Below are 24,582 nucleotides of genomic sequence, written 5' to 3'. Positions count from 1 at the left end.
CACAAGTAGAATAGCTGTTGTTCATCATTAACATGAAAATGACCTGAAGGGTCAGAGGTCATTCAAGATTAACATGGCAACAGTTAAAATATCTCTGAGGTGGCTGTGCAGGCAGTGTTGCAGTGATTGATGCCCTTGAGAAACCTGACAGAAGACAATGTGTGTACAGATGTCAGGGTGAGCATTACTGTGCTTGTCCATGCTAACAAATGGGGCAGTGGGCATAGGATAAAGCTGAATGGAATCTCCTTAAACTGAAAAACACCTTTGGTACAGATTGAGTGCAAACTTACAGATCAGCAATATAAGGACCAATGAAGTCTTTGTATTCCTGCAACTAAACCTGTAATGGCCATAAAGTGTCAAGCAAGATAGTAGTTAACCAAATAGTACTATGAATACAGCAGTACAACTTATTAAAATAAGGAGTGCAACAGAACATCTGCAGGACCAGCTTGCCAATGCTATCAGCAGGAGACTGCCGTGACTGGCTGACCATTAACAACTTGTTGCTGTTGCACAGGAAGAGTGGAGGAACATCCCACAGCAGTCTGTCCAAAGGCAGATAAGGTCTGAGCATCAATACTTCCCCTTTTGTGTTGATGATCAGGGAAGTCTGACTTTGTAATGTTTTCATTCTGACATTGTGTCACATTTCACAGTTTCAGTGATGCTTTAATACTTTTGTCCAAGTTTTCTGGGAATTAGCTTGATGTCTGTGTTCCAAATATATTAACAAATCTGTTAGGTGTAAACTGGCAATTTACTTCAATTTTTGAGCATACATATGCACAGAACTACATTGAGTTCTTAGGAGCGTTTCTCTAAGTAAAGATGATAATCCACTTAAGTTTTTAAATTCTGAATTTACAGAATATCTAAAAGGGTTTTTAATGAGATTATTAAAAAATCTAACAAAACACTTTGTTATTAATGTTTTGAAAAACTAAGTTAATGATTTGGAAGAAACAATGTAATAGGAAATTTATTTTGTATTACAAAAAGAACTTAATTAACTTTTTCAAATGGAAATATGTAGAAGTGATTTATTTAATAAAATCTGTCTCATCCCTTTTACAAAATACAGAATACATTATATGACAGTGCTAAAAATCCATGTAGTTCTACACATTAATATTGAAATAACACTCGCTCAGCACTAAACCTTTTCAATTGATTTCAAGGCAATGTTTCAAATGACTGCAGTTCCAGACCTGTCAACTGCAGGACAATATCAAATTCAGCGACACCTCATTAGGTAGTGGTAAAATTTATTGTTGGACCTAAGGGCCTTTAAAAATGTAAACTCATTTATCCTTCATCAACATCTCTATAGTTTGGTTAAAGTCAGGATCAAACTTTTAGAAATTTGTAACAGTCTGAGTGATTTCTGCTATGCTTTAATTATGTACAGGAAATAATATTCCTAATGTTAATGAGATCCCTTTTCACCTTGGGTTTAGATATCTATTTTAAAACTGCAAGTGTGAATTCTTAATTAGCAAGACATAAACTGTAAGAAAAAAAAACTACTGCTATAGGACAACACATTCTTGTTTAAGTCTGATTTTAAAAGTGTATGCTGTCTCAGCCATTTCTGAACAAATTGAGACAGTAGTTATTAATATGCATATATGTATGATAGATAATTTATTCCTCTAAGCTTTCTGAAAATATACTTTGTAGTTTTTGAGTCATGGAAAAATGTTGTAATGTTTTGTGTTTGTGCATATACATAAAATTGACAGCATTTGGCAAAATGCCACATTTTGCTGACAATTGTTACACAGGGATCACTAGTGTCAAATCATGTCTATTTCTAATTGAACTTTCATACAATTGTATTGGATGTTGACCTTTCAAAATGAGTTGCTCCCAAAAAATGGGCACCCTTTCTTAGAGGGTTGAACGCATATGCATAACCAAATCCACACATAAACATTGTCATTCACTCATGCATTAGATACTCACCTTAGAAAGAGAAGTTCAATGATCTGTTGTCACTGACGGGAAAAGATTCCGCCAACAGCAGATCAGGGTAATGATGACCAGCAAGATTTTCTTCCTGTGTCTTAAGTGCTAGTATTTTAGAACACAATGCATCTTGCACAAAGACTTTCAAAACAGTGTTGGAAATTGAACAGTGAGCACATTAGTCCAGCTAAGCCATCCCTTTTTTAGCATACATAAGAAGAAGGTCAATCAAACCACCTTTCAGCATCTCAGCAGAGAACATCAAGACAACAATGCACCCTCACAATAGATCACTTAAAATGTAATATATGTACAGTATTCAGTAGCTATGCATACTTTTGTCCATGTGTGGGCCAAACAAGTCAAACTCACCTGGGGATTTTATTTATGAAAAGAGGAAGAAGGTTTATTGTATGTGGGGAATTCTGGATTGTTTGAAAAGACAAATAAGATGTCAAACAGGATTTTCAGCAAACATCTCCATCAGCGCTTTACTGTAAATTAATCCTCCTTTTTGCAGTGAAATGCTGTATCGTTTGTGTTTTTCCACTGAATTTCTGAAATAAAAAGTCATGCCATCTATGTAACAACATGTTTCCACCTTTGATATCTTTTTGGTCCTCTGGTTCTTTAACTCTTATTTGAGGCAAATTCTTTTTCATGTGTTGTAATGTCATTTATCGAACTTCTAGGTTTTGATTAGGTTTAATTTCTAGATTTTTAGGGGGTGTAGATGGACATTTACTTAATTTGGCTGGTAGCTGTTCGAGGGGCTCAACTGAGTGGTTGACCATTACGCGTTGTCCTCTTATGTCTACGCAACTATACCTGCCTATAAAAACCAGAGGAATTGCATGGAACATGGATCAGCCTATAACTAAGGCATATGAAAAAGCGTTCCTGAATATGGTCATCCTCTGCAGCGTATTATATTTAAGAAAGGTCTTTTTCTTCCAACCATAAAGTTTCACTATGACCTGAGATGTGACTCCCACAAGTGCCCATTGGGGCAACCCTATCACAGACAGAAATAAGCTTTAGACTACGCTAAGGAAGAAAAGGAAATTCTTGACATTGGCCTACTATAAATCTTTAGTGTACCTTTTCCTCCAATCACAATCCAAAATTGTTATTGTGTGTTTTACATCATTTATAAAATGGTATGATCATTGATTTATGCTTCCAAGATAAAAAAATTCAAAGGCAGATATTGTTCATGGGCAATCAAAACCCCAAAAGACCATATGTTCCTCTCATCTGAGTACTTAAAATTAGACTCTCAAAGTCAATGGGGGCAAGAAAGTGCTGTAATTGAAAGAGATGGAAATCCATATTTTGCTCTGTGCAGGAGGAAGAGAATTCTGGGGTATAAACCATATCTTAGTGTTACCCCACTAGAGACTTTGACCAGATGTAACATCTGCTGCCTTTTGGTTAACAAAACAAATAATTCAATGATCGTTCAGTGGAGAAACTGTCACTAACCATTTATTTTGTGCCAGCAATGCACTCTCTGCTCCAAGATTACCCTGAAAAAGAAAGAAATCAAATCCTTCCACCTCTCAAAGAATTAGAGCTGAACCCTGTCACTGTCAACAGCAAAAATGAGGACCTGTCACAAAAGGATGACAGAAATCTTCAGAAAGAAGTGAGGGACTCTTCAGCTGTTAGAGTTACAGTGCAAGAGACATTGTGCCTGTACATCTGTGACTGGTGCAGCAAGTGTCACACAGTTGGGAGGAACACAGAGTTCTGACATTTCTGAAAGACCTCTTGAAGGATTTGGAGAATAATCAGCTCAGCTTGGATGAACTTTCAGTGTGCACTCCTGGTGGCGTTGCTTTTCATGACTGGACATCAGTAATACTTTGTTGGTCTTTTGAGGAGACTTTCTCTCACTGTGTCATGTATCGGCAGTGTATCTTCTTAAAGATGGAAATCTCTGACACTTTGATAAGTTGGCAGGGAATGATGTTCACATGGGGCCGAGTGCATCAGTTTTTACCCACTGGTGTCACTAGTGGCAGTTATGTGCTCCACTCAAAAAAAAAAGGCTACAGTAAAATCTTTTATTTCAGAGATGTCAGTTGGGAGAATCAAAGGTGCTGCTTTGTAGCAATTTGTTGAAATGCTGCAGCCGATTTCTGGGTTTCTGAAAGAAAACAGGAGAACAGCCTGCTGGAAAACTTGGAAATTAAATCGGTGTTGCAGGTTTTCCGTCGCAGCAATTGAATGAACTGAATCTGAACCTACAGTCAAAGAACCTCAATATGGTTGGGAGGTGGAAGGATTTATTGTGATGCTTGTTGGAGCTTTTCTGCTGGCATTTTATTGCTGCCTTCACTCTCCCGCAGTTTCTGCTCAGGAAAGTGATTTCACTGGGATTTTTGTGAATGAACTCTGTGTGCATGGGGTTACGATTATGACTTAGATCCTTATGATTTGGAAATAGACACATGTGGCCCGATTCACCATCTCTGAAAATATGAAAGCGGGTTATTCTGAAAGATCCATTAAAACGTGGTCACTCAAAAACTAAATTATGAATTAAGAACTGTGGTGGTTTTGTTGCATCACTTTTCAGAGGCAACTTACAGTTGGTCAATTATGCTGAAGCAAACTCATCAGAATCAGGGAAGGATATATTTTCACCCTGATTATCCTATTAAGTGCACAGACTCAGCGACAGTTTGCCATCAATTTTTGTGTCAGGTCACTGGTCAGCTTTTGCACTTTGAATTTGTAAGGAACCTTATTGTTAAAAAAGATAGATGCTCAGTTAACACCTTACAGTTACAGTTTGCAAGTCATTTGAGCCTTGCTTCTATCACTCATTAATTTCTGAAAGAAACCATTAGATTGCCCATTACTTTCAATATAACCTTTCCTTCTGTTTTTAGATGCGTTTTCTGGTATCAGTATGTGCAGTTGTATTTACAGGCTGTATGGAATTTCACTGGGATGAATCTTCAGGCTTCAATTCCATCCTGTAGTGATGTTAACTGGAGTGACACTCTTCAATTCTTCAATACTCCCAGAGTAGCACTGGTGTCCAAGATAGGAGAAATTGCCATTGGGAATGTTGTTTGGGGAAAAAAGGCCAGTTGCAAAAATGAACCCATTCCAATGGTTGATCTTGAATAAATGATGACCCAGATCCTGTTGAGCTCATTTGTTTTAGGAACAGAAAGGAGCGAAGTTTTTTCATTTTGTAGGAATTTTGTTTTTCAAGATTTGTAGGAATCTGCTATTGAATGACAAGGCCAGTGAAGAGTTCTGTAAAATCATCTTATCTCTTTTACTGCATTGATTGTTTTTTTCACCATGCGGCTTACAAAATATTGTGTTAAATGTTCCTGTGGAATTATAAATTGGACTGTTTATCCCATCACCCCTCTTGTACCAAGACTCTGTAGGCAATGCTCATTCTTTATTCCACAAACATTGAGAGTAAAAAGACATGGAAGCATGATAGGTGTGAACATTGTCAGTAGGTTTTAGTTTATTGAAAAGGTTTTTTTTAACAGCGTGACTAAAAAATAAATAAAAGGTAAAGAAAAGGGTGCATGTACCACAGCACACTCAATCAGACCAAGGTGAAATTCTGCTCAGGCATTTCATGTGTATTCTGATACCACAACATGGAGTAAGCATGGAGTAATTTGTCTAGTGTGCCAGAGCTCTGCAGTATGCATGTAAACCTCCATTTCTTATTTTTCTTAACTGTCCTACTCATTTCTCTTAGTTGTCTATGTCAAGGTTGAGGATTGGCTGTTCATTTTTAATTTCTTTTTTTATTTTTTAACCATTAATGACAGCATTTTGTAAGCGATGTGTTAAGTACAGGAAAAGCTCATGGATATGACGTTCATATGTTGCCATAATGTGTACTACACCTTAGCACTAAGGATTCTGGGAAACCCTCAAGGAAGTAACAGTGGCTCTTGATCCGCAGAAACTGCATCTTCATCAGTGTAAAACTCCTGTTCTCTCAGCTGTTCCTGACATATGAAAGACACAAAGAAATCTGATGGAATCAGAATGAAATGTGGTGCCCTGTCAGGCCCATACGAGAGAAACGGCAGAGATCCTCAGTTATTCCAGTGCTCATTCTCCACCTGGGTAGTGTAAGCCACACTGCTGTCTTAGAGTCGGACAGCTTGAGCGTGCTGTGAATTTACTTTAGTCATACCTAATAATACAGATGGGAACAAACACAGCCTCTCTGTCAGCTCTGACATTTATTCAACACCTCTCGTGTAAATAAATAATGATTTGAAAGCATTTATTCACATATATATTCCCTAAATGAAAGTGCATTGGTATTCGGAAGACAATCATTCATGTTTGTGGAATTAATCATTTTGCAAAACACCATATTGGGAATGGGAAAATAATTATGATCATGAACAATTTAATTATTGACTTTTAGTAAAACAGATTTTAGTAACAAGATCTTGCTCTTTTCATGTTTAAACAGGGACTGTACCGTTGTGTTGTTCAATCAACAACATTAAGTACAATTCAGTTGACCAACAAACTGGTAGGGAATCATTAAATTGTTTACTTTGCCACAGTTTCATGAATATATGTCGTATTACAGCTGATGTGATTGACTCTACTGTATGAGGTAAATTATGTTGCTTTTTTTGTTTGTTGTGGACTTGATAAAATCTGCAGTCAGCTTTGTTCAGCCATCAGAGTTTCTGCATTGTGATTGTCATTAACCAATACATATTTTAGTTTCAGGATCAGGCAAGAATCATCCATTTCAATTTCTTTGTTTATCGGTTTTAAAATAATTATATGTCTGCATGTAAAATTAAGCTTTGCTTATTTTTATAAATATTGAATCAAACCAGTGCATTGGAAAATAATTAAACTACATTATCCTCCTTTCTGAGTTTGTCTTTGCTCAACATGAATGATATAGCTGGCCACCCTATTTGATAGTGGCATCAAAGTCTGGTGTCTATAGGATTCATGATATGGAGCCAACATGCTGATCCTTAAACCAAGATCTGAATCGACGTTTGTTGCCATTCTGCAGTGAAATTGTCTGTTCACAAACATAGCTGAAGTCAAACAAAATGAGAATTTTGTGGGCGTCCTTGTACAGCAGTTTATTTTGGAACTTCAGTGATTGAAACACAACAGAAAAAAATCACAGATCTTTTCCTTACAGCAGGAATTGCGCTTCGAAATCAATGACGTGCAGTTGTAATTGCTGGGGCTCTTTCTCGTGGTTTAGGGTATGACGTCAGCTGTGTCTTTTCTGTGTCTTCTGAGTCAGGGCTCATTTTCTGCTTCTTGGCATCAACAAGACAACCTGCATGCAACCTTGTCATTCTTGACAAGTTCTATCCTGCTTCTATCATGCTCAAGTATCAGAGTGATAGAAAATGAGCCTTATTCTTCATTTGGCTTGTAAACAAGACAACCTGGCTTTGAGTATTAACACTTCAATGCAGTTTGTGTACAGACAAACGCCTTTCCTTGCACCTGCTCATTTGACACATTTAACTGTAGGTCTACGGCACCTAAAGTGGGGACTCCTGCTGAGTATGAACCTCTTGATCTGGCAGAAATCATTGTGCTTCCTCTGCATCTCAAGAAAATGCACATTTCCTGTCTCGGCACCTTCAGGCGCTACAACACCTTTCCTAAACTGGAGCTAGTGGGTGTTTGTAATAATAAATTAAGTCCTGGTGTTCGGTTTCATTGTCTTTAAAAAGGGAAATGAACCAGCCCTGATTGAGACCCCTTTGTCTTAGTTGGTTCAGTATTTTCATTACCAGAGAGGCACCCGAGCATGGAAAATAATGTCTTTTTGATTGAAGGCTTCTTTCTGTCTGTAAGAAAGACATTCTTTTTAAAAGTCCTGTGTTTCATTCCTTAGTCAAAACCTTGCAATCTGGGGTCACATTTGCTAGTTTACCTCAAGCGAAGCTTTAGACGGTCAAGGCATCCAGAAACCCTTGTATACAAATCAGGCACCTTTGTTGTGTCTTTCATTCTTCCCTTTGCTAACAAAATCCTCTGCAGTTTCAGATTTGTCATTAATCTCTCTCCCGAAACTCAGGAGCTGTGCTGTGACCTTGATGTTAGTCATCTCTTTGAGAGCCGATGAAAACATAAAGTGCCGCATTCTCTTGTTCAGTTTTGTTCCACATCTTCATGAAACACTTGTCTATGGTAAATAAATATTTTTCTTGGTGACGAGATAAAGTTCTCAGTTTTCCTCAAGGTTCCTCAGCTCCAGACTAGCGCCATCCAGAGGCTCAACACCACCTCGCCCCCACACAATGAGTGGATCAAATTCTGCTTGCCCTGCCCCGGGTTCCAGATCCTCTCACACAGACACAGGGAAACACAGGCCCTGCAGAGCAGGACAGCATTAATCCCAAAACCGCATCGTCGATTGCCTGTCCTAATCTAAGGCAGCCAAGATCCTGGGGCTCAGAATTCCCAAAACAACATTAGCAGTTTCCTTTCCTTGCCACTGTGGCTCATTCCATGACCACGCCAGCGTAGCAAAGGTGGACGCAGCTATTAACGAGCTGTTTGAAAGTTCTCTTTTCTCTACATTGTCAACACTGACAACGTGACAAGCATGACGGAGAACGAGAAAGTGGAAACTTCGGTGCAGGGACGTTTCGATTTCAGCCTTTGCAGTCCTCACTGGGCGTGGACCCCCAGCTCTGAGATTAGAGAAGGAAGCCTGCCCCTGCTAACCGAGCTGAGGCAATGGCACAGAGCTTTCTGCTTTGAATACCATAAACATCTCAAGAAAACGGGATGCACTGCTGCTACTGGGACAGCTCTTGTTTAAGCCTGTGTACTGCTCTCCAAACTAGCCAATGTGCATCGGGGTTTTTGGAATGCAGTTTAAATTTTAAATTTTAAATTGAGTTAAAATTTTATTTACAAAACTGATATGAAACATATAAACTATATTGCTATACAAAAGACCACTGCAATGCTGAAGATTTTTTTTCCTTCAATTCTTCTTTTTCTGTGCAAGTAAATTAACCAATTTGCTTCTGAGTTCCTGTGGAGCCAAAGCAAATAGTGCCAAAAAATCTTCTTTGTATCACATTAATATTATTTTGTAGATCAGCCAAATCAGTTTCAGACATCACGTGATGTACTATAGTACAGTTATTGACTAAGAAAAGATCCAGAACCTTTTGAAAATACCAGAATCTGTATAATAGTTTTTTTTGTTTTCACTGAAGGGGAAATGTGGTGTGAATAAAGATCACAGTACGAAAGTATTATTCCACTGTATTAAAATTGCATGCTCCCTAATGCCACTATCAAAGTCAAATATAAATCACCTTAGCACAGCCTTCAGACCCCAAAAAAATGCATCACTAGTACAAGAAGGGGAGGGAGAAAGAGGCAGCAGGGCAGCAGGTCTGCCAGGACTCAGAAGGCTGTGGGCTCAGTCCTAGGTTGGGCACTGTTGGTGGACCCTTGATCAAGCCACTTGAGTCAGAGTGATCCAGGAAACTACCCACCTTCTGACCCTAGTCAGAACAGTGAAATATCAACAGCTGATAACACATTAAATACCGAGAACAGGAGACAGCCCTCAAACCCAGGGGGTTGTGGGAAAGTGAAACAAGCCACCCAGGAGTGCTGCCGAAGCTGAAAGCCTGGCTTCTTTTCAGAAATGGCTGGGCGAGACCTGGGGATCATCTACTTTCCCAATGGGATAGATGAGGCAGATGGCCTCATCTCATTTGTAAACGTCCTTGTGTCGAAAACGTGAGATTTAATGACGTGTTCTGACACTTCAAGCCCATTGCATCTTCTGTGGGCACACTTAAACGCCCATGTAGAAGCACTTAGGGCCAGGAGCAGCAGCAGTCTCGTGAATCAGCAGGTTTTAATATTCCACATTCATAAATTTCACATTGCATCCCACCTTCTGTGTTTAATTGTACATTTTAAATGCTGTGTAGCTACATGGGCTTGCTTGTTTTGGAACTGTCATATTTTTATTAAATTATCATATCTATCATATTTGTATGTGTTCGTTTATATTTTAGCAGGTTTTTCTGGTCTCCTGTGAATGTAGAGATGCTGAAATTGCATTTCTAAAAATGCATAAAGAAACCTGTCTTCCATTCTCACTCCGACCATTCAAGAGGTTTCTAATACTAGACCCCCTGCTGTCCAGTCTTCTATATGTTCTGCACAGAGATGGACAGAGCAATTTTCCTGGGAGCGCTCTTCCCAGTGTGAGATCCAGCTGTAGGGTGCTTATTAATATATATTGAAAGAAATACAGGAAGGTCTTTCTGCTTGTTGCAGGCCCTGCAAAGCATGTAGGAGAAAATCATTGACTCTGCCTTCAATACCAATTAAGCCTACAGAGCGTATCAATAAGATATAATGGCTTGAGGAAGACTGACCTTATGTTCAAATTATTAAGAGGACTGTTTCCACACCGTTAAGGATAGAATGAATCAAGACAGTTTTCTCTGCTTTGACATTATTATTATATACAAAAAGAGCTCAAGGCAAAGGTTGCTCCCCCTTTGAAAACTCAGTTATGACCACATGTCTTTCTTCTCAAATATGTACCTCAAATTTAGCTGCTGTATTTGTGTGCACATTTAACAGACGAGCATACCAAATCTTCTTTTAACTCCACAAAACACTGACGCTGTGAGATGCTACATAAAATATGAATAACCTCTTAGGTGCTCTTCTGGAGTGAAATATTTATTAAAATTCAGCCACAGCATTACCAAGAATGAAATAATCATCTTAAGCCTTATATGAGCATGTATATAAAAAAAATGTATAAAAACTTTAAATGGTCACAAAATTGGGGGATTGATCCTCATTAACAGCCCAGCCATTTAAATGAGTTGGACTTCCTGTTTTGATAAATGCCTGGGCTTGCTATCATTAAGCTTCCATAAGAAAAGCGAATTTGTCATATGGGAAATTTATAGTTCTTCATGTTCTCCTAGCAACGAGTGCCTAGATGTGCTTACAGTGCCAAGCCAATGTGTTCACCCCCTTCTAATAATAATAATAATAATAATAATAATAATAATAATAATAATAATTGCTTACACTTATATAGCGCTTTTTCTGGACACTCCACTCAAAGCGCTTTACAGGTAATGGGGACTCCCCTCCACCACCACCACCACCAATGTGCAGCATCAACCTGAATGATGCGACGGCAGCCATAGTGCGCCAGAACGCTCACCACACACCAGCTATCAGTGGGGAAGAGAGCAGAGTAATGAAGCCAATTCACAGAGGGGGATTGTTAGGAGGCCATGATTAATAAAGGCCGATGGGGAAATTTGGCCAGGAAGCCGGGGTTACACCCCTACTCTTTTCGAGAAACACCCTGGGATTTTTAATGACCACAGAGAGTCAGGACCTCGGTTTTACGTCTCATCCGAACGATGTCCCGTTCTGTTGAGTTACAAAGGGTGTATGTTCATCTTTTTCAAAGTGAATATTTGGGATCAAAACTTCAAAATGGTAGATATGTGTCCAAAATGACTAGAAGCTGTAATTGCTGCCAAAGTACTGAGGGGGTGAATACCTTTTCGGTTCTTTGTTTTTCTTAATGGTTTTTGCTGACATTACCTTCTTTCACCCATAAAAGTGTTCGGTTTGAGCATTCAGGGTTTGATTAAAATATTATCCTAAAAAGAAAGATGTGTATATATCAGCTGTAATTGAACACAACAGGATGTCTTTGGAAGGAGTGGATATGCTCCCAAGGCACTGCATATTAAACTTCAGTTTAAAGAATTTTTTTTTTAATTCCTGAACACAAAATTTGTAATATTGTCTCACCTGTGGTTTGCAGGTCAGTTGTCTTCATGTGATGTCTTTTCATTTGTGAAACTCATTCCAGAATTCTAATGCTTACAAGTGGGAAATTTAGAGATTTGAGAGCGTGTTTGTGTTCATGTTATTTTGTATAAGCAATGAATCCTTTTAATTACTGCCTCTAAAATCCTGACAATAAAACTATCCCTCATGTTTTTGTCTGTTTCAGCAACACTCAAGGCATGTGCTGATGGAGGAGCAAATCATCTCTACGACCTCACAGCTGCGGACCGGGAAAGGTAGAGTCCTGGTTTTTCCTTCTGGTTTTTGTTGGCTATTTTTAATGTCAGTAACTTGTGCTCTATCCAGCCTGCAGAGAAGGATATTATACTGTTAAGGTCTTCATGTCGCTGTGACTCTAAGTGCATCGCTGAGTTTGAGGTGTCTTTCTGGGGACAAGAGGGCAGAATATTTCTGCAGCTCTGACTCTCTGTCTTATTTGACTTCAAACTAAACAGCGTGACTAGAGAATACACATATGGAATCAGAACTTTTGATCATTTCGATCATGACTATTTTATTTAAGATTCATGTTAAAGCTAACAGCTGTTTTTTGTTATTAAGCAGTATAAACCCTACGCAAAACCGATTAGTAGAGACACTGAGGGGATGTCAAAGTCATGGTTTCTGTCTGCACTCTGCTAGGTTTTGGCCTATGTCCTATTCAGGCTTGGTGTCCATTTCAGTGGAGTGTCTCTTTTTGAAGAAATGGCCAAGGGGCAAAAAGTCTCAAGATTAAAAATAATCTTTGCTCTGCCTTCCGAGGTTAGACAACAGTTAATATTGAGGAGCAAAATAGCAGAGATGACAGGAATGGAGCAGGTTACAGCAGACTGTTTCCAGTCTAGGATCACAGGTTAATGACAGCGTTGGAGTAAGACAGCCTGGGAACAAACTTAAGCTCACTGCTGTCCACAGTACCACTTCACTTCACACCATCAAAATAATGTTCCAGAGCCGTTGGAGTGTAAAACAACTATAATTCCCAATTAACTTAGCTCATTTCATCACCTCAGTCACGTAAAAATAATATACGTATCTCCACGAAAAAGCTGTGAGCACATAGCGAATACAGTATAACTGAGTTCAATGTACTTGTTCATTAATGTACCGTTATTTTTTCACACCTCTATAAGGCTTTGTTTTAATCAGTTTTAATAATCAGCATTATCATTCACAATCTGCATAACATGCTCATTTGTTCAGTTAATAAACTAGAACTGGAAAAGAGATCAAGAAGAAAGATTGAGAGGTAATGCTGAAGAGTCAGACTTCACAGGGGACAGAAGACTGTATGGATGCTAAGATAAAAAAAACGATGTTTTCATTTTTTAGTTGAATGTACGTAATGACATCTCTCATCTGGTGGATTTGTGTAGATTAAGTCAAATTGTGCCTAGTAGTTTGTCCTTGTTTGTCTTTGTTTAATTTTCTCTGCCATTAACATTTCTTGAATTGCTCCTGTAGGGCCTGTCATGCAGCATACGTAAGTTTCAGTCTAGTTAAACTAGCAATACAGGAAAAATTAAAGAATTGCAATATTGAACCAAATAGTAACAACTCTTTTACAGAACCCACCCAGAGAGCCCTGACCAGCAGGTGTTGTAGGACACCCTTGAGTCACCAGTTTCTAAGAGCCCTGAGATGGACTAGCACCACGCCCCGAGTGTACCCTGCCTCACACTCATTGCTTGCTGGTTTAGACTCCAGCTCCCCCCTGCAACCCTGTGCTAGATAAGAGGATGAGGAAATAGATGGATGGATAAGAACATAGGAAAAGTTATAAACGAGAGGAGGCCATTAGGCTCAACTGGACCGTTTGCTAATTATCCCAGGATCTCATCCAGGTGTTTCTTGAAACAAACCAGGATATCGTCTTCATCAGCATGGCTTTTAAAAGCAGTTCCACTAAACAATATCATTGTGAAAATTTAGGCTGGCGATATGTTAAAGTAAGAAATACCAGGGTCAATGAAGAAGTGAGGTGAATGTATGAATTACCCAAAAACTACACCACTAGGCAGGAATGTATTTATTTTTTCAAATCGTTCCCTTTCACATCCTGACATCTTCTTCACTGCTCTCAGAGCTAAATGGTGTTTGATGGTCACTGAGCCCGTCCTGCGATCTCTTCCGGGCTCCCCCGTCATCGGCTCACACGTTCTGACCTCGGAGAGATTCGAATCTTGAAATCCTTCGCAAGTGCAAGGCCTCTGAGGAGGATAAGTCACAAATTCACTTCAGTTACTGACGTGCAGAGCTGTGGCTTTGATTTGAGTCCTTCCACTAAGGTAAACATATTGTGGGATGACATACTGTATCTGACCCATACAGTAGGTGCTGTGAGAGTTGTATATCACATTCCTCCAGTAGTGTCTATGTAAATAGAGACATACAGATGTATACAAGTCCTACTGAACAAAAATAGCTCAGAACAGTCCTATATGGTAGAGATAATTTAGCAGAATATAATAGAATTAAAAAAACATTCATAGTTTAGAAACTGAACTATCAGTGTTGCCTATAATTTAATTACCAGAATAAAACTGCTTATGAGTATGAGTTAAAAATACAAACTTCCTTTAGAAATATTTGCATTTGAATACAATCAAAAAATATCCAGTTGAATATATTGATATTTATTAGTTTTACTGACGTTTGAGCTTTGGCATGCTGTGCTTTTACAGTACTGCAATGTAAAAAATATGGCCTTCATCCTTGGAAAAGTTCAGGTCTACTAATGGAATGGGTTGTATCTTTTCTATGTCATTGCTGCTGACTGCTAACGCAACCAACCATTTTGTGAATAACCAGCATGGTCTAATCAAAGCCTTTGTTGTGGCATTTTTCAAAATCAGATCAATTACTGCTTGCTGGTGCAGGAGCACAAAATACAATAGCCTTTTTGTTTAATGGTATTTTATTAAAATTGACCCTATATATTCTCAACAATAATTTATAATGTTCCCAAGAAATGACATTCATTAACATATCTGAAATTTGATATTTTAGTGATTGCAGTTCTAATAGTATGCTTCTCAAGGTACCATGAATTACTGTAATCAACACAGCAGAAACTGGTTTACCCTAATTATGTATCACCCTTAAAATTAGGGCTGTTAATTGAAAGCTTCAGCTGCAATTTGCCCATTGTGGCACCAATATTTGTTAATATTCAGAAGCATATCAGATAAATTCAGAATGGAAGAGGAGGTGTTTATCTCATTCCCAGATGATCTGTTTATTTCATTACTGGCCACATAAACTTTTAGTAGAAAAGTATTGGATACTTTTTGAGGTTTTGGGCCAAGTTCATTGGCCTGAAAATAAGATGAGTCAGAGGTGTCCCAGAAGACATGTTTTTTTAAAGCTTGATGCCACACTCTAGTTGAAAGCTGGAAACTAAAGAGTTCACACAGTATCACCCAGCACAACTAACAGCACATGCAACTGTCAGTGACTTAATGCAGCCTGGGATGATACTCTTTTAGCAGCATAAGAACAGTTGCAGACAAGAAGAGGCCACTGGGGTCTTCTGACCCGTTTGGTATTTACTAGTTAATTGATCTGTGGATCTCATCCAGTTGTTTCTTTAAGGAAACCAGGGTCATGGCTTCAAAAACATGGCTGGGCAGCTCGTCCAAACCCCCACCACCTTTTGTGTACAGAATTGCCTCTTGTTCTTAATTTTAAATTTGACCTCTGCATTGTATTCCAGTGCTGATTCAGAAGAAATCTGGGTTAACATTGTCAATGTTTCAGAGAAAGTCTGAATCAGGTCCCTTCATAGTCTTTCTTCTCTGTTCAAGACTAAAATGATTAAAGTAAACATACTTGTTTTTCTTACTTCAAACAAATAAAATGAATATGTGCATACTGCAAATACAATACTGTATAACAGTTTTCCATGCATGTCAAATATTAATATTTCTGTTCATTTTCATATTTTATTTATGGGCGTATTTACTTTATGCATTCACATATCACTTTAATACTCAAGTATTTTTCACAGCTGTGCTCTAGAGTTTATAGATCTTTAAACCTCCTCAGCCAGTCCCCAATTTTCACTTCCTTTTATATTCAACAGCGCAAAATGAATTTTAATTTTCTTAATTCTGTACTGAAAACAATCAATACTCTGGAGCTGTTTCAGTTTTTTACAAAAGGCTTCGACATACCAGTGAAATGTTTTGTGTTTATTCTCTTCCTAGTTTTTAGCGACTTGAACGAGATGGTATTGCCAGGGATTTGGTTTTCGTTTTAATTAGGAGGTGAGAACTGATGTTCCGTCCCAGAGCTAATTGTGTGGAGACAGTGTTGTTTGTTTGCTTTTGAGTCCCCACAACTCTGCGTTTGGGAGATTACAGCCAAGACCTGCACAGCACCACAGGATAATACCAACAGCATTTGATTCCTTTCCAGCAGCGCAGATGTAATTAGGCCTTAAAAAAAAGTAGTAATAATACAAAATATTGAAACCAATCTCAAAACGATGGAAACCCTCATGGAAAAGAAACAGTTGCCTCTAACTTCCAAAAACAAGGCTGCTCAGTTACGATTCCCGCACATTTTATTTCCCTCTTTGATTACAGTAATGTGTGATTAGTGACCTTTGGGATGTGTTTCGTTTTTTTCAAGACTATTCTCCCTTGTTTGTCAAAGCCCGCAGTGTGCCACCAGAGTCCTGCCCAAATTACAGGAATCATCCCATGTGGGGAGCTGATTACCATATTCTTTGTGTGTTCCATGTTTTTAATGATGCTTTCTTTCATGCTAATAACATTTCAACCTTTCTTTAGTGGGCAGCCATGCGTTACAGTGGAATCCTCTGCCTGGGAGTACCTTCGCTTTATTAAATCTAGGATTAGAAAGTCCTGGACGACTCGCTCCCTCCCTTCCCTTCATCCTTAGGTATGAGACTAGCGAGATCTAAGGTCAGAAACTGTCTGAAAGGTTAATTAACTGTGAATGAAAAGTGGTTGGTTGTAATTAAATAGTAATGCATTAGACACTGTGAAATATGACTGAATAATGCATTTCTAGCAGGCAGGGCCTGGAATCCTAATCCAAATTTATTATTTTATTACATATTCTATTATGAACTTCCCCCTGGGCATGAGTGTAATTTTCACACCTCACCTTGGCTGTGACAGTCAGAATGATGTGGACTGGTCAGTGGTTTGGAGATGGAAGAAAGATGCAGGATGGGGGAAAAAGAGGGCACCTACAGACCGCAGCGACAGACGTGGAAATTTTCCCAGTGCCTGGGTGTTTGCTGACAGGCAGGAAACTTTAAGAATGTGGGAGCTGGAGCACTTCATTAAGCTCTTCCTCAACTTAATAAAATGAAACCTTGACATAACAGTGATTGACGGTATCGTCTGTGTATGTAGTCGGGGTCACTGCAGTCTTCCTGGGTGCTGCGCTAGACTCTTTCGCAAAGTTCTGTTTTCAGCCGTCCTCATCCATCTTCCTTCTGGACACGTAGTGATTGTCTATTCCCACCTTACAGGTGATCCATTATTTCAGTGCTCCAACAGTGGCTCATTCTTCTGTGTCTATTGGCATCTTGGTCTTTTCACTCTCACAGTGGAGTCTCATACTGTACTTACACGTAAGTGTGTGCTTTAACCTTTCCGTTTAAGCGTCACTCCCTTTTTAAGGCCTAGAGCTAATTAAGTTGAGACATGGGATGTCAATACATACTGTATGTGTCTGACTATATACAGTATACATAGGAAGACATAATTGTTGAGGCTCAGTGCTAAATGAAATAAAATTGAAAAGCGTGACTGTATTGTCTTCCTCGGTAGTCTGATAAACAAACAGCCAGCACATTTATCAGTGTAAGTGAGTCTGTCCATATTGGACTCTTCAGTGCAGTGTAACGGTCCTGTTATTTTCTCCTGAGCTCCAACTGGCAGCTCCAAGCGTTGCTGAGGATGAAGGTACCCAGAAGACTGTAATGGGGCAAGAGTATAAAATGCTTTGCTGTTTTGTGAAAGCACACACAGGAAACTCTCTAAGGAGGCATGACTGTGCTGACAGGAGCCCTGGTGAACCAGTGTGAATTCTCCTTGACTGATCGCTGTGAACACACTGCAGAAAACCCGTCCTGGGACCCCACTGTTACAATAAACACGCAGGTCCATGAGTAGGGGCAGCTCACCCTGTTCGGGCAGGGAGCAAGTGTACCCTGCTGAGGGCGAAAATGAAAATGAACTTCACTTGGCTTATCGGTCAACTTTAAGTGCATGATGCTTAGATCTTGAATTAGTAAAAAAATATATATTCTTACACATGCAGATGTTTGATTAAATACCCACTGAGATGCAATTCATAAATACAAGGAAGAAAGAACAACATTTTTCTGGTCGAAACTGGAGGTCTCGGATTTGCAGGCAATCTCATCCAAAAAGTCAGAACATCCTCACAGATAATAGGACACTACAAAAGCCGCAGGCAATCCTAATAGGATTATACTTCCTCTAGGGAAAACTGAATGCAAACGTCTGCACTCCCAAGCACAAATTGATCCTTCTTGGTTCGGCTTTAGAAGAGGACTGTTTGAAATACTGAAATGGTGTGCAAAGTTATTGTTGTTGCTATTATTGTTGTTGTGGCTGTTGTTAATATTGCTGTTTTTGTTGATCATGTTGTTGTTGTTGTTGGTGCTGTGGCTGTTGTAATTTTTGTTGTTGGTGCTGCTGTTGTTGTTGCTGAGGCTGTTGTAGTTTTTGTTGTTGGTGCTGCTGTTGTTGTTGCTGAGGCTGCTGTAGTTTTAGTTGTTGGTGCTGCTGTTGTTGTTGCTGAGGCTGTTGTAGTTTTTGTTGTTGGTGCTGCTGTTGTTGTTGCTGAGGCTGTTGTAGTTTTAGTTGTTGGTGCTGCTGTTGTTGTTGCTGAGGCTGTTGTAGTTTTTGTTGTTGTTGCTGCTGCTGTTGTTAATATTGCTGTTTTTGTTGATCATGTTGTTGCTGTGGCTGTTGTAGTTTTTGTTGTTGCTGCTGCTGTTGTTGTTGCTGAGGCTGCTGTAGTTTTAGTTGTTGGTGCTGCTGTTGTTGTTGCTGAGGCTGTTGTAGTTTTAGTTGTTGGTGCTGCTGTTGTTGTTGCTGAGGCTGTTGTAGTTTTAGTTGTTGGTGCTGCTGTTGTTGTTGCTGAGGCTGTTGTAGTTTTTGTTGTTGGCGCTGCTGTTGTTGTTGCTGAGGCTGTTGTAGTTTTAGTTGTTGGTGCTGCTGTTGTTGTTGCTGTGGCTGTTGTAGTTTTAGTTGTTGGTGCTGCTGTTGTTGTTGCTGAGGCTGTTGTAGTTTTTGTTGTTGGCGCTGCTGTTGTTGTTGCTGAGGCTGTTGTAGTTTTAGTTGTTGGTGCTGCTGTTGTTGTTGCTGAGGCTGTTGTAGTTTTAGTTGTTGGTGCTGCTGTTGTTGTTGCTGAGGCTGTTGTAGTTTTTGTTGTTGGCGCTGCTGTTGTTGTTGCTGAGGCTGTTGTAGTTTTTGTTGTTGGCGCTGCTGTTGTTGTTGCTGAGGCTGTTGTAGTTTTAGTTGTTGGTGCTGCTGTTGTTGTTGCTGAGGCTGTTGTAGTTTTAGTTGTTGGTGCTGCTACTGTTGTTGTAGTTGCTGTGGCTGTTGTTGTTGCAGTTGTTGCTGTTTCGGGGCAGGTTTACGCTCTGGTCAGGTTGGAATTGGTCTTGTCACTGTATTTTCAGGAGTGATTTCATTGCTGCTGAAGCTTGCAGAGACTGGGGAGCTGGCTTCGTTTCTGCACAACTTGCAGCTGGAGTCTGCAGGTCTGCAGTGAATCGACCCCCAGAGCAGGAGATTAATGTGGTTTGTGCCCATTTTATCTCTGCATCTTCTTGTCCTATTTAGATTATCCCTGCCGGGTTTTGTGTGAACAGTTGTGCTCTGGCAAGATCGAATGCCTGTGGGCTTGAGCTCTTCGCAACTACCCCAGCCAGGGGGAGAAAAGAATAAATTAGAAAAGGAGAAGTAAATAGAGGAGGCATTAGTGGAATCGGGTTGCATGCAGATATCAGGAAAAAGTGAGAAAGGTTCATGATCTCCTTTACAAAAATAGCAGAAAGTATCGCGAAAGTATTCACCATTGTCATTAGCCAGCTGGGATCTGGAGTCCTGCAGGAGGGGCACACAGTCGGTTAAGCAGCGTTTGGTTGGCAAAGGATTTAAGTCAGCAAGGATATCGGTGGTGCACTCTATGACAGCTCCCCTCCCCAAGACATATTAACAAGAGCTGCATCTGTCCTCCCTCCACTGCTTTCACTCTGCCATCAGATCTTGGGGCTCACAGTGTCAGTCCCGGAGCAAGGGCTTTAACACAGAGCTGAGATATTTCTTTTTTTTTTTCTCTTATTTCATCTCCAAAAGAAAAGCAGAAGGCGCTTTTATTGCATAGACAGCCATGGTCATTTTTTGTTTTCAGTTCTAGGTGTTATTATTAGGTACTGTGCTTTCTACCAGTGTAATATTTGCTCCCTACGCACTCAGTTAACCTGTCGTCCTTGTGCACCGCCCCCTATAAAAGAGCATGATGAGTTCTGCTTGTACCTGTTCCTGAGTGGTCTTGATCTCCCTGCTGGGCATTCTTACACAGGGGCATGTAAGTGGACCCTACTGCATTTGTGGAAGAGTACTTGAATGGCTACAAAATATTTCTGATTTAAAAAGACAATCAACAAAATGAAGGCTGAAACAGGAACAAAACGTTATTGATCCCTTTCTTTACCCCTTCCTGAGTGGAAGATCCAAATTGATGCTTCATTTTCACAGTCCTGTTCATACTGTGTTTTAGTTCGTTTAGGCTGAAGGGGATTTTTTTGTTCTTGTTGACCCTCAAAAAGAAACAAAGTATTTCATTCCAGCATGATGCAAGTTTCAGGAAGAAGAGTTTTGGGGGTTTCCCAGTTTAACTCATTTTAAGTTAGCTCTGCTTGCTGATGTGCATTCATCAAAGCTGTCATCTGGAAAATCACATTGCGCAAATTCTTTGGCCACATGTTGTCAAAGTGCCTGGAATAATGTGCCTGGAATTTTTCTTATCATTATTCAAACCTTTTATTTAAAAAAATGCAGTGTTCACAATGCGGTTCGGATGAACTAATATGTAATTCTAATATAAAAAGTGATATGCAGTATGTATTTATTAGCCTGTGACATAAATCTGTGTCTGTGCCTCAGATCTGAACAAGTGCAACATCAAATAAAACTCACTCTCTTATCTCAGCTGTGGGTCTCTGTCTTGGAACAGTCAGTCCCACAGGTGCTGTTTGAAGTTGCTTCAAATTAAACCATGAAACAATGCTTTTAGAAACAATTTTACCAGCTCCTGTATTAATTCTACAGGATGCTCTGTGGCGTGGCCATGTTTTGTTGGCACTTGGTCGTTAGGGAGTTTTATCACTGAGTTATTGGTTGACAGATCAAATATAAAATAGCTGTTCATTTAGTTTTCTATCAAGATGGTTTCATTTTACAAGGCAAGAATGTAAGTCATCACATGCTAATTTACAGTTACAGTACCTGATTGCAAGGGATTGGAAACCCTGATCCCCTATGTCCAACATAAATATCTGAGTCCCACAACTGCATTTCTGTATCCCCGGTATTACTATAGCTATAAAACCATCTTTTGCAATAATAGGACTATTGAAAATGGATGTGCATGTTCTGCATTACTTTTGTTACATAATTTTCTGTAACTGAACATACTGTATGAAAATCCTTACAGTACGTAAAAGGCACATTTTCTTAATAGCGGTATAATTATGAATTAAAAAAGGTATTATACATAATAAAATATTAATAAACAGGAATAAATACAGTATTAAGAAAACTGTTTTTATTTAAAAGGCCAATTTAATCTGCTCAGTAAAAAAAATGTTCTTTACACTTCATAGAACTGTTTAGCAATAACTTAACCTACTTAGTGAAATCAGTATATAATTTAAGACCTGTCAGATTTACGGGCACTAAAGTCCTTTTCATTAAATATTTAATACCATTTAGTAAACAAGTGTTTATTTCATTTTACTTGTTTCGTTGCTCATGAGGGATTACCTCACATCCGTACAACATCTGAAATGTCAATCTAATAAAACAAATAAGCCGTCCTCCTGTAAATCTGAAAGTGATTAACAAAGGGGCCGCAGACGTTTACAGAATAGCGAATCAATTACAGCAGAGCTTTGCAGAAAGAGGAGGCTGTGAATTTGGAGCTCCTTGAAACACAGTGTATAATGGGACTGTCACTGGGTAAGATCCACAATGAGTAATGCATTAATATAAACATGCTGTGAAAGGTATATGCACAAAGAATTCTAAAACACTACATTAAAACAGACCCTTATGTCTGTGAATTCTAAAGTGCCCGTTCCCTGACTTTCACTCTCTCTCACTGACCAACTCCTGACCCTCTCTGGCTCTCGTTTTCCATCCCTTCGATGGACAGACATTTCATACAGGGTGTGGTCCCACCTTCCACTCTGTTTTGGCCAGATTCAGTTCACTGCACCCCTCTAAAGGATAAAGCAGTGCCTGAAGAAGGGTGGATGGATCTTTTAGTTCTGAATCAAAGGTGTGTGCAAAAGGCTTTCTGGGCTGCTCACTAACTCGGCCATTTTAACAGAGAGCTTCATCAGACCATTAAGCTCACAGAATTAAAGCCCCGATTACACATTTTTAAATCGGCTCATGCTTCGATGCACTCGAAAGTGCGATACGGAGGTATTTGAGAGACATTTCTGACTCCTTTCTTGAAGGAAGCAGTGATGCTGACGATGCCTCAGAAGTCTGTTGAAGGCTTGTGAAAAATCCTTCTGCAGCAACTGCATGACAACATGCTTTAGCTGAAAACTTCCTTGTGCAGTCAAGGGGAAATCTGAACTCAGCCTTTTATAAATTTATACTCTAATTCCAGCTCACCCCCCGGTGTGCGCGTGTACACAAGCAAGTGTGACTCGGGAGATCAAGACCCTTACTTGATGAAAGAGCAGCTGCAGCGTTCTCTGTATAATTAGAGATTAAAATGAGCACTTAAATTTTTAATAAATTATTAACATAGCAAAGATTTTGCATTAAAATAGACCTGTGGATGATAACAGTTTTGTATTCAAATAATTGGGAAGAGTAAAGTTCAGGAAAGGCTAAACAAGGATGGGAATTGATTTGAGCTGGAAGCTGTTTGTCAGACAGTCTGCTTGGTAGATTGATGAAAGAGAATCAGGGCAGGAAAAATCATTAACAGCTTCAACATCTTACTAAGATATTATTAATTATCATCATCATCCTTTTGCATTTATATAGAACTTTTTATCCACGAAGGATCCCAAAGCACTTAACAAGGCATGCATTAATGCGCTTTCAGCTCAATAAAAAAGTAAACTTAACCTAAGAGCATCACTGTGACTCAGTGGTCATTGTTCTGAACTTGTAAAAGAAGGGCTGTGGGCTCAGATCCCAGGTTGGATTCTATTGTACACTTGAGCAAGGAAATTCATCCAAACTGCAACCGGAAAATACTCAAATGCCCTGCTCTATAAGTGAGTGTAAATGGAACTTGTTTTGGATTAAATCACAGGCAAAATAAATAAAAATGCTTCCTGATTAAACCATAGGAGGACATTTTAGAAATTTTCAATTGTAGGTACTGAAATTAAGCCACTGCAACAGGATTTGCATATTTACCGATTTTTTAAAAATCGGTCTTGCAATTACCTGACGCAAGCTGTTCAGTTGACCACACCTTCTTTATTTTGGTTTGACAATGCATTAAGATTAATTTTGCCAGTTAATATAATTTCAGTTACATCTATAAATTGTGAATCTCAGTGCAAGCAAATCAGACTGGTGTCAGCATCTCACTTTATGATTAGATTTAGGCTACAGAAGCTGTCATAGTGTTTTGACTTGTGTGTGTTCCTCGGTGATGTCAGAGGTGACCAGAGTGTTTAGGGGTCATGTTTACTGTGACCTAGTATGACTTAATAGTGTTAAGATGAGATTTGAGAACATGTAGAGATGCATTTTGACTTATTCACTGTAAAATGAAGATGCAGATAGAACTTAGGTTGTATTTAAGATTTGGAGTGTGCTAGAGTTAGGCTTAGATTGCCCCATTTCTTAATGCAAGACAATCCTAAAAGGCAACCTATTGCTTACTGGAGATATTAATTTTCCTGAAACAGGTCATTCTAGACCTGATAGTGAGGTTGAACAGGGAACCAAGCATAAGAAAAAATAATTTTAACAGAACACAGATTATAATATTATTGCATGTTATGTTTTTCTTGTATCAAAATAATGATGAATAGTAAATCTCAGAAAACCGTTGAATTGTGCATGTACAAGAAAATAGTATGTTTGTACTCCAATGTGTGACTTGTAGCTAAATGCAAAGGATTTAATGATGGTCTTATTCACTGGTAACATCAAGTGATTTAAAGAATTCTGTGTGTAAGCAGGAAAATGTGCTCAATTAAGGAGTGTAAAAATCCAGGAAAGGGAATGCTGTAATAATAAAATACAAAAAAAAGGTTTGTGTGGATGTTGTACAGTAAATACTCAATAATCTGAAACCTAAAATAACTTTATTTTACTGTATATAGCACCTTTGGAAGCCAGTAATATTGTAAGTATAATGCAAATATTATTCAATTCAATATTATTCTATGTTCTATAGTATTTTCTCTCACCAATGACCCACGGACTGGCTGAATGAGATTGT

At 39.0% G+C, this 24,582-nt stretch overlaps 1 protein-coding gene across 10 annotated transcripts in view; it reads left to right on the top strand.

The window, feature by feature from the left end:
• The window catches only part of tpk1 (thiamin pyrophosphokinase 1), a 118,558-nt gene that overhangs the window by 43,319 nt on the left and 50,657 nt on the right, over nt 1–24,582 (top strand). For 7 of the 10 annotated variants that reach the window (XM_015354887.2, XM_015354882.2, XM_015354885.2 and 4 more), the window contains one exon: nt 12,020–12,089. In XM_015354887.2, the coding sequence (XP_015210373.2) occupies nt 12,020–12,089 (70 nt within the window). Of the gene's footprint in view, nt 1–12,019; nt 12,090–16,649; nt 16,762–24,582 lie in introns of all 10 variants that reach the window. The other 3 variants (XM_015354886.2, XM_015354880.2, XM_069190864.1) reach the window with 1 other exon arrangement.

This window comes from Lepisosteus oculatus, chromosome 6, assembly GCF_040954835.1.
Source record: "Lepisosteus oculatus isolate fLepOcu1 chromosome 6, fLepOcu1.hap2, whole genome shotgun sequence".
NCBI lineage: Eukaryota > Metazoa > Chordata > Actinopteri > Semionotiformes > Lepisosteidae > Lepisosteus > Lepisosteus oculatus.
The sequence above is the reverse complement of the archived record's forward strand: the minus strand, read 5'-3'. Positions and strand labels throughout refer to the sequence as shown.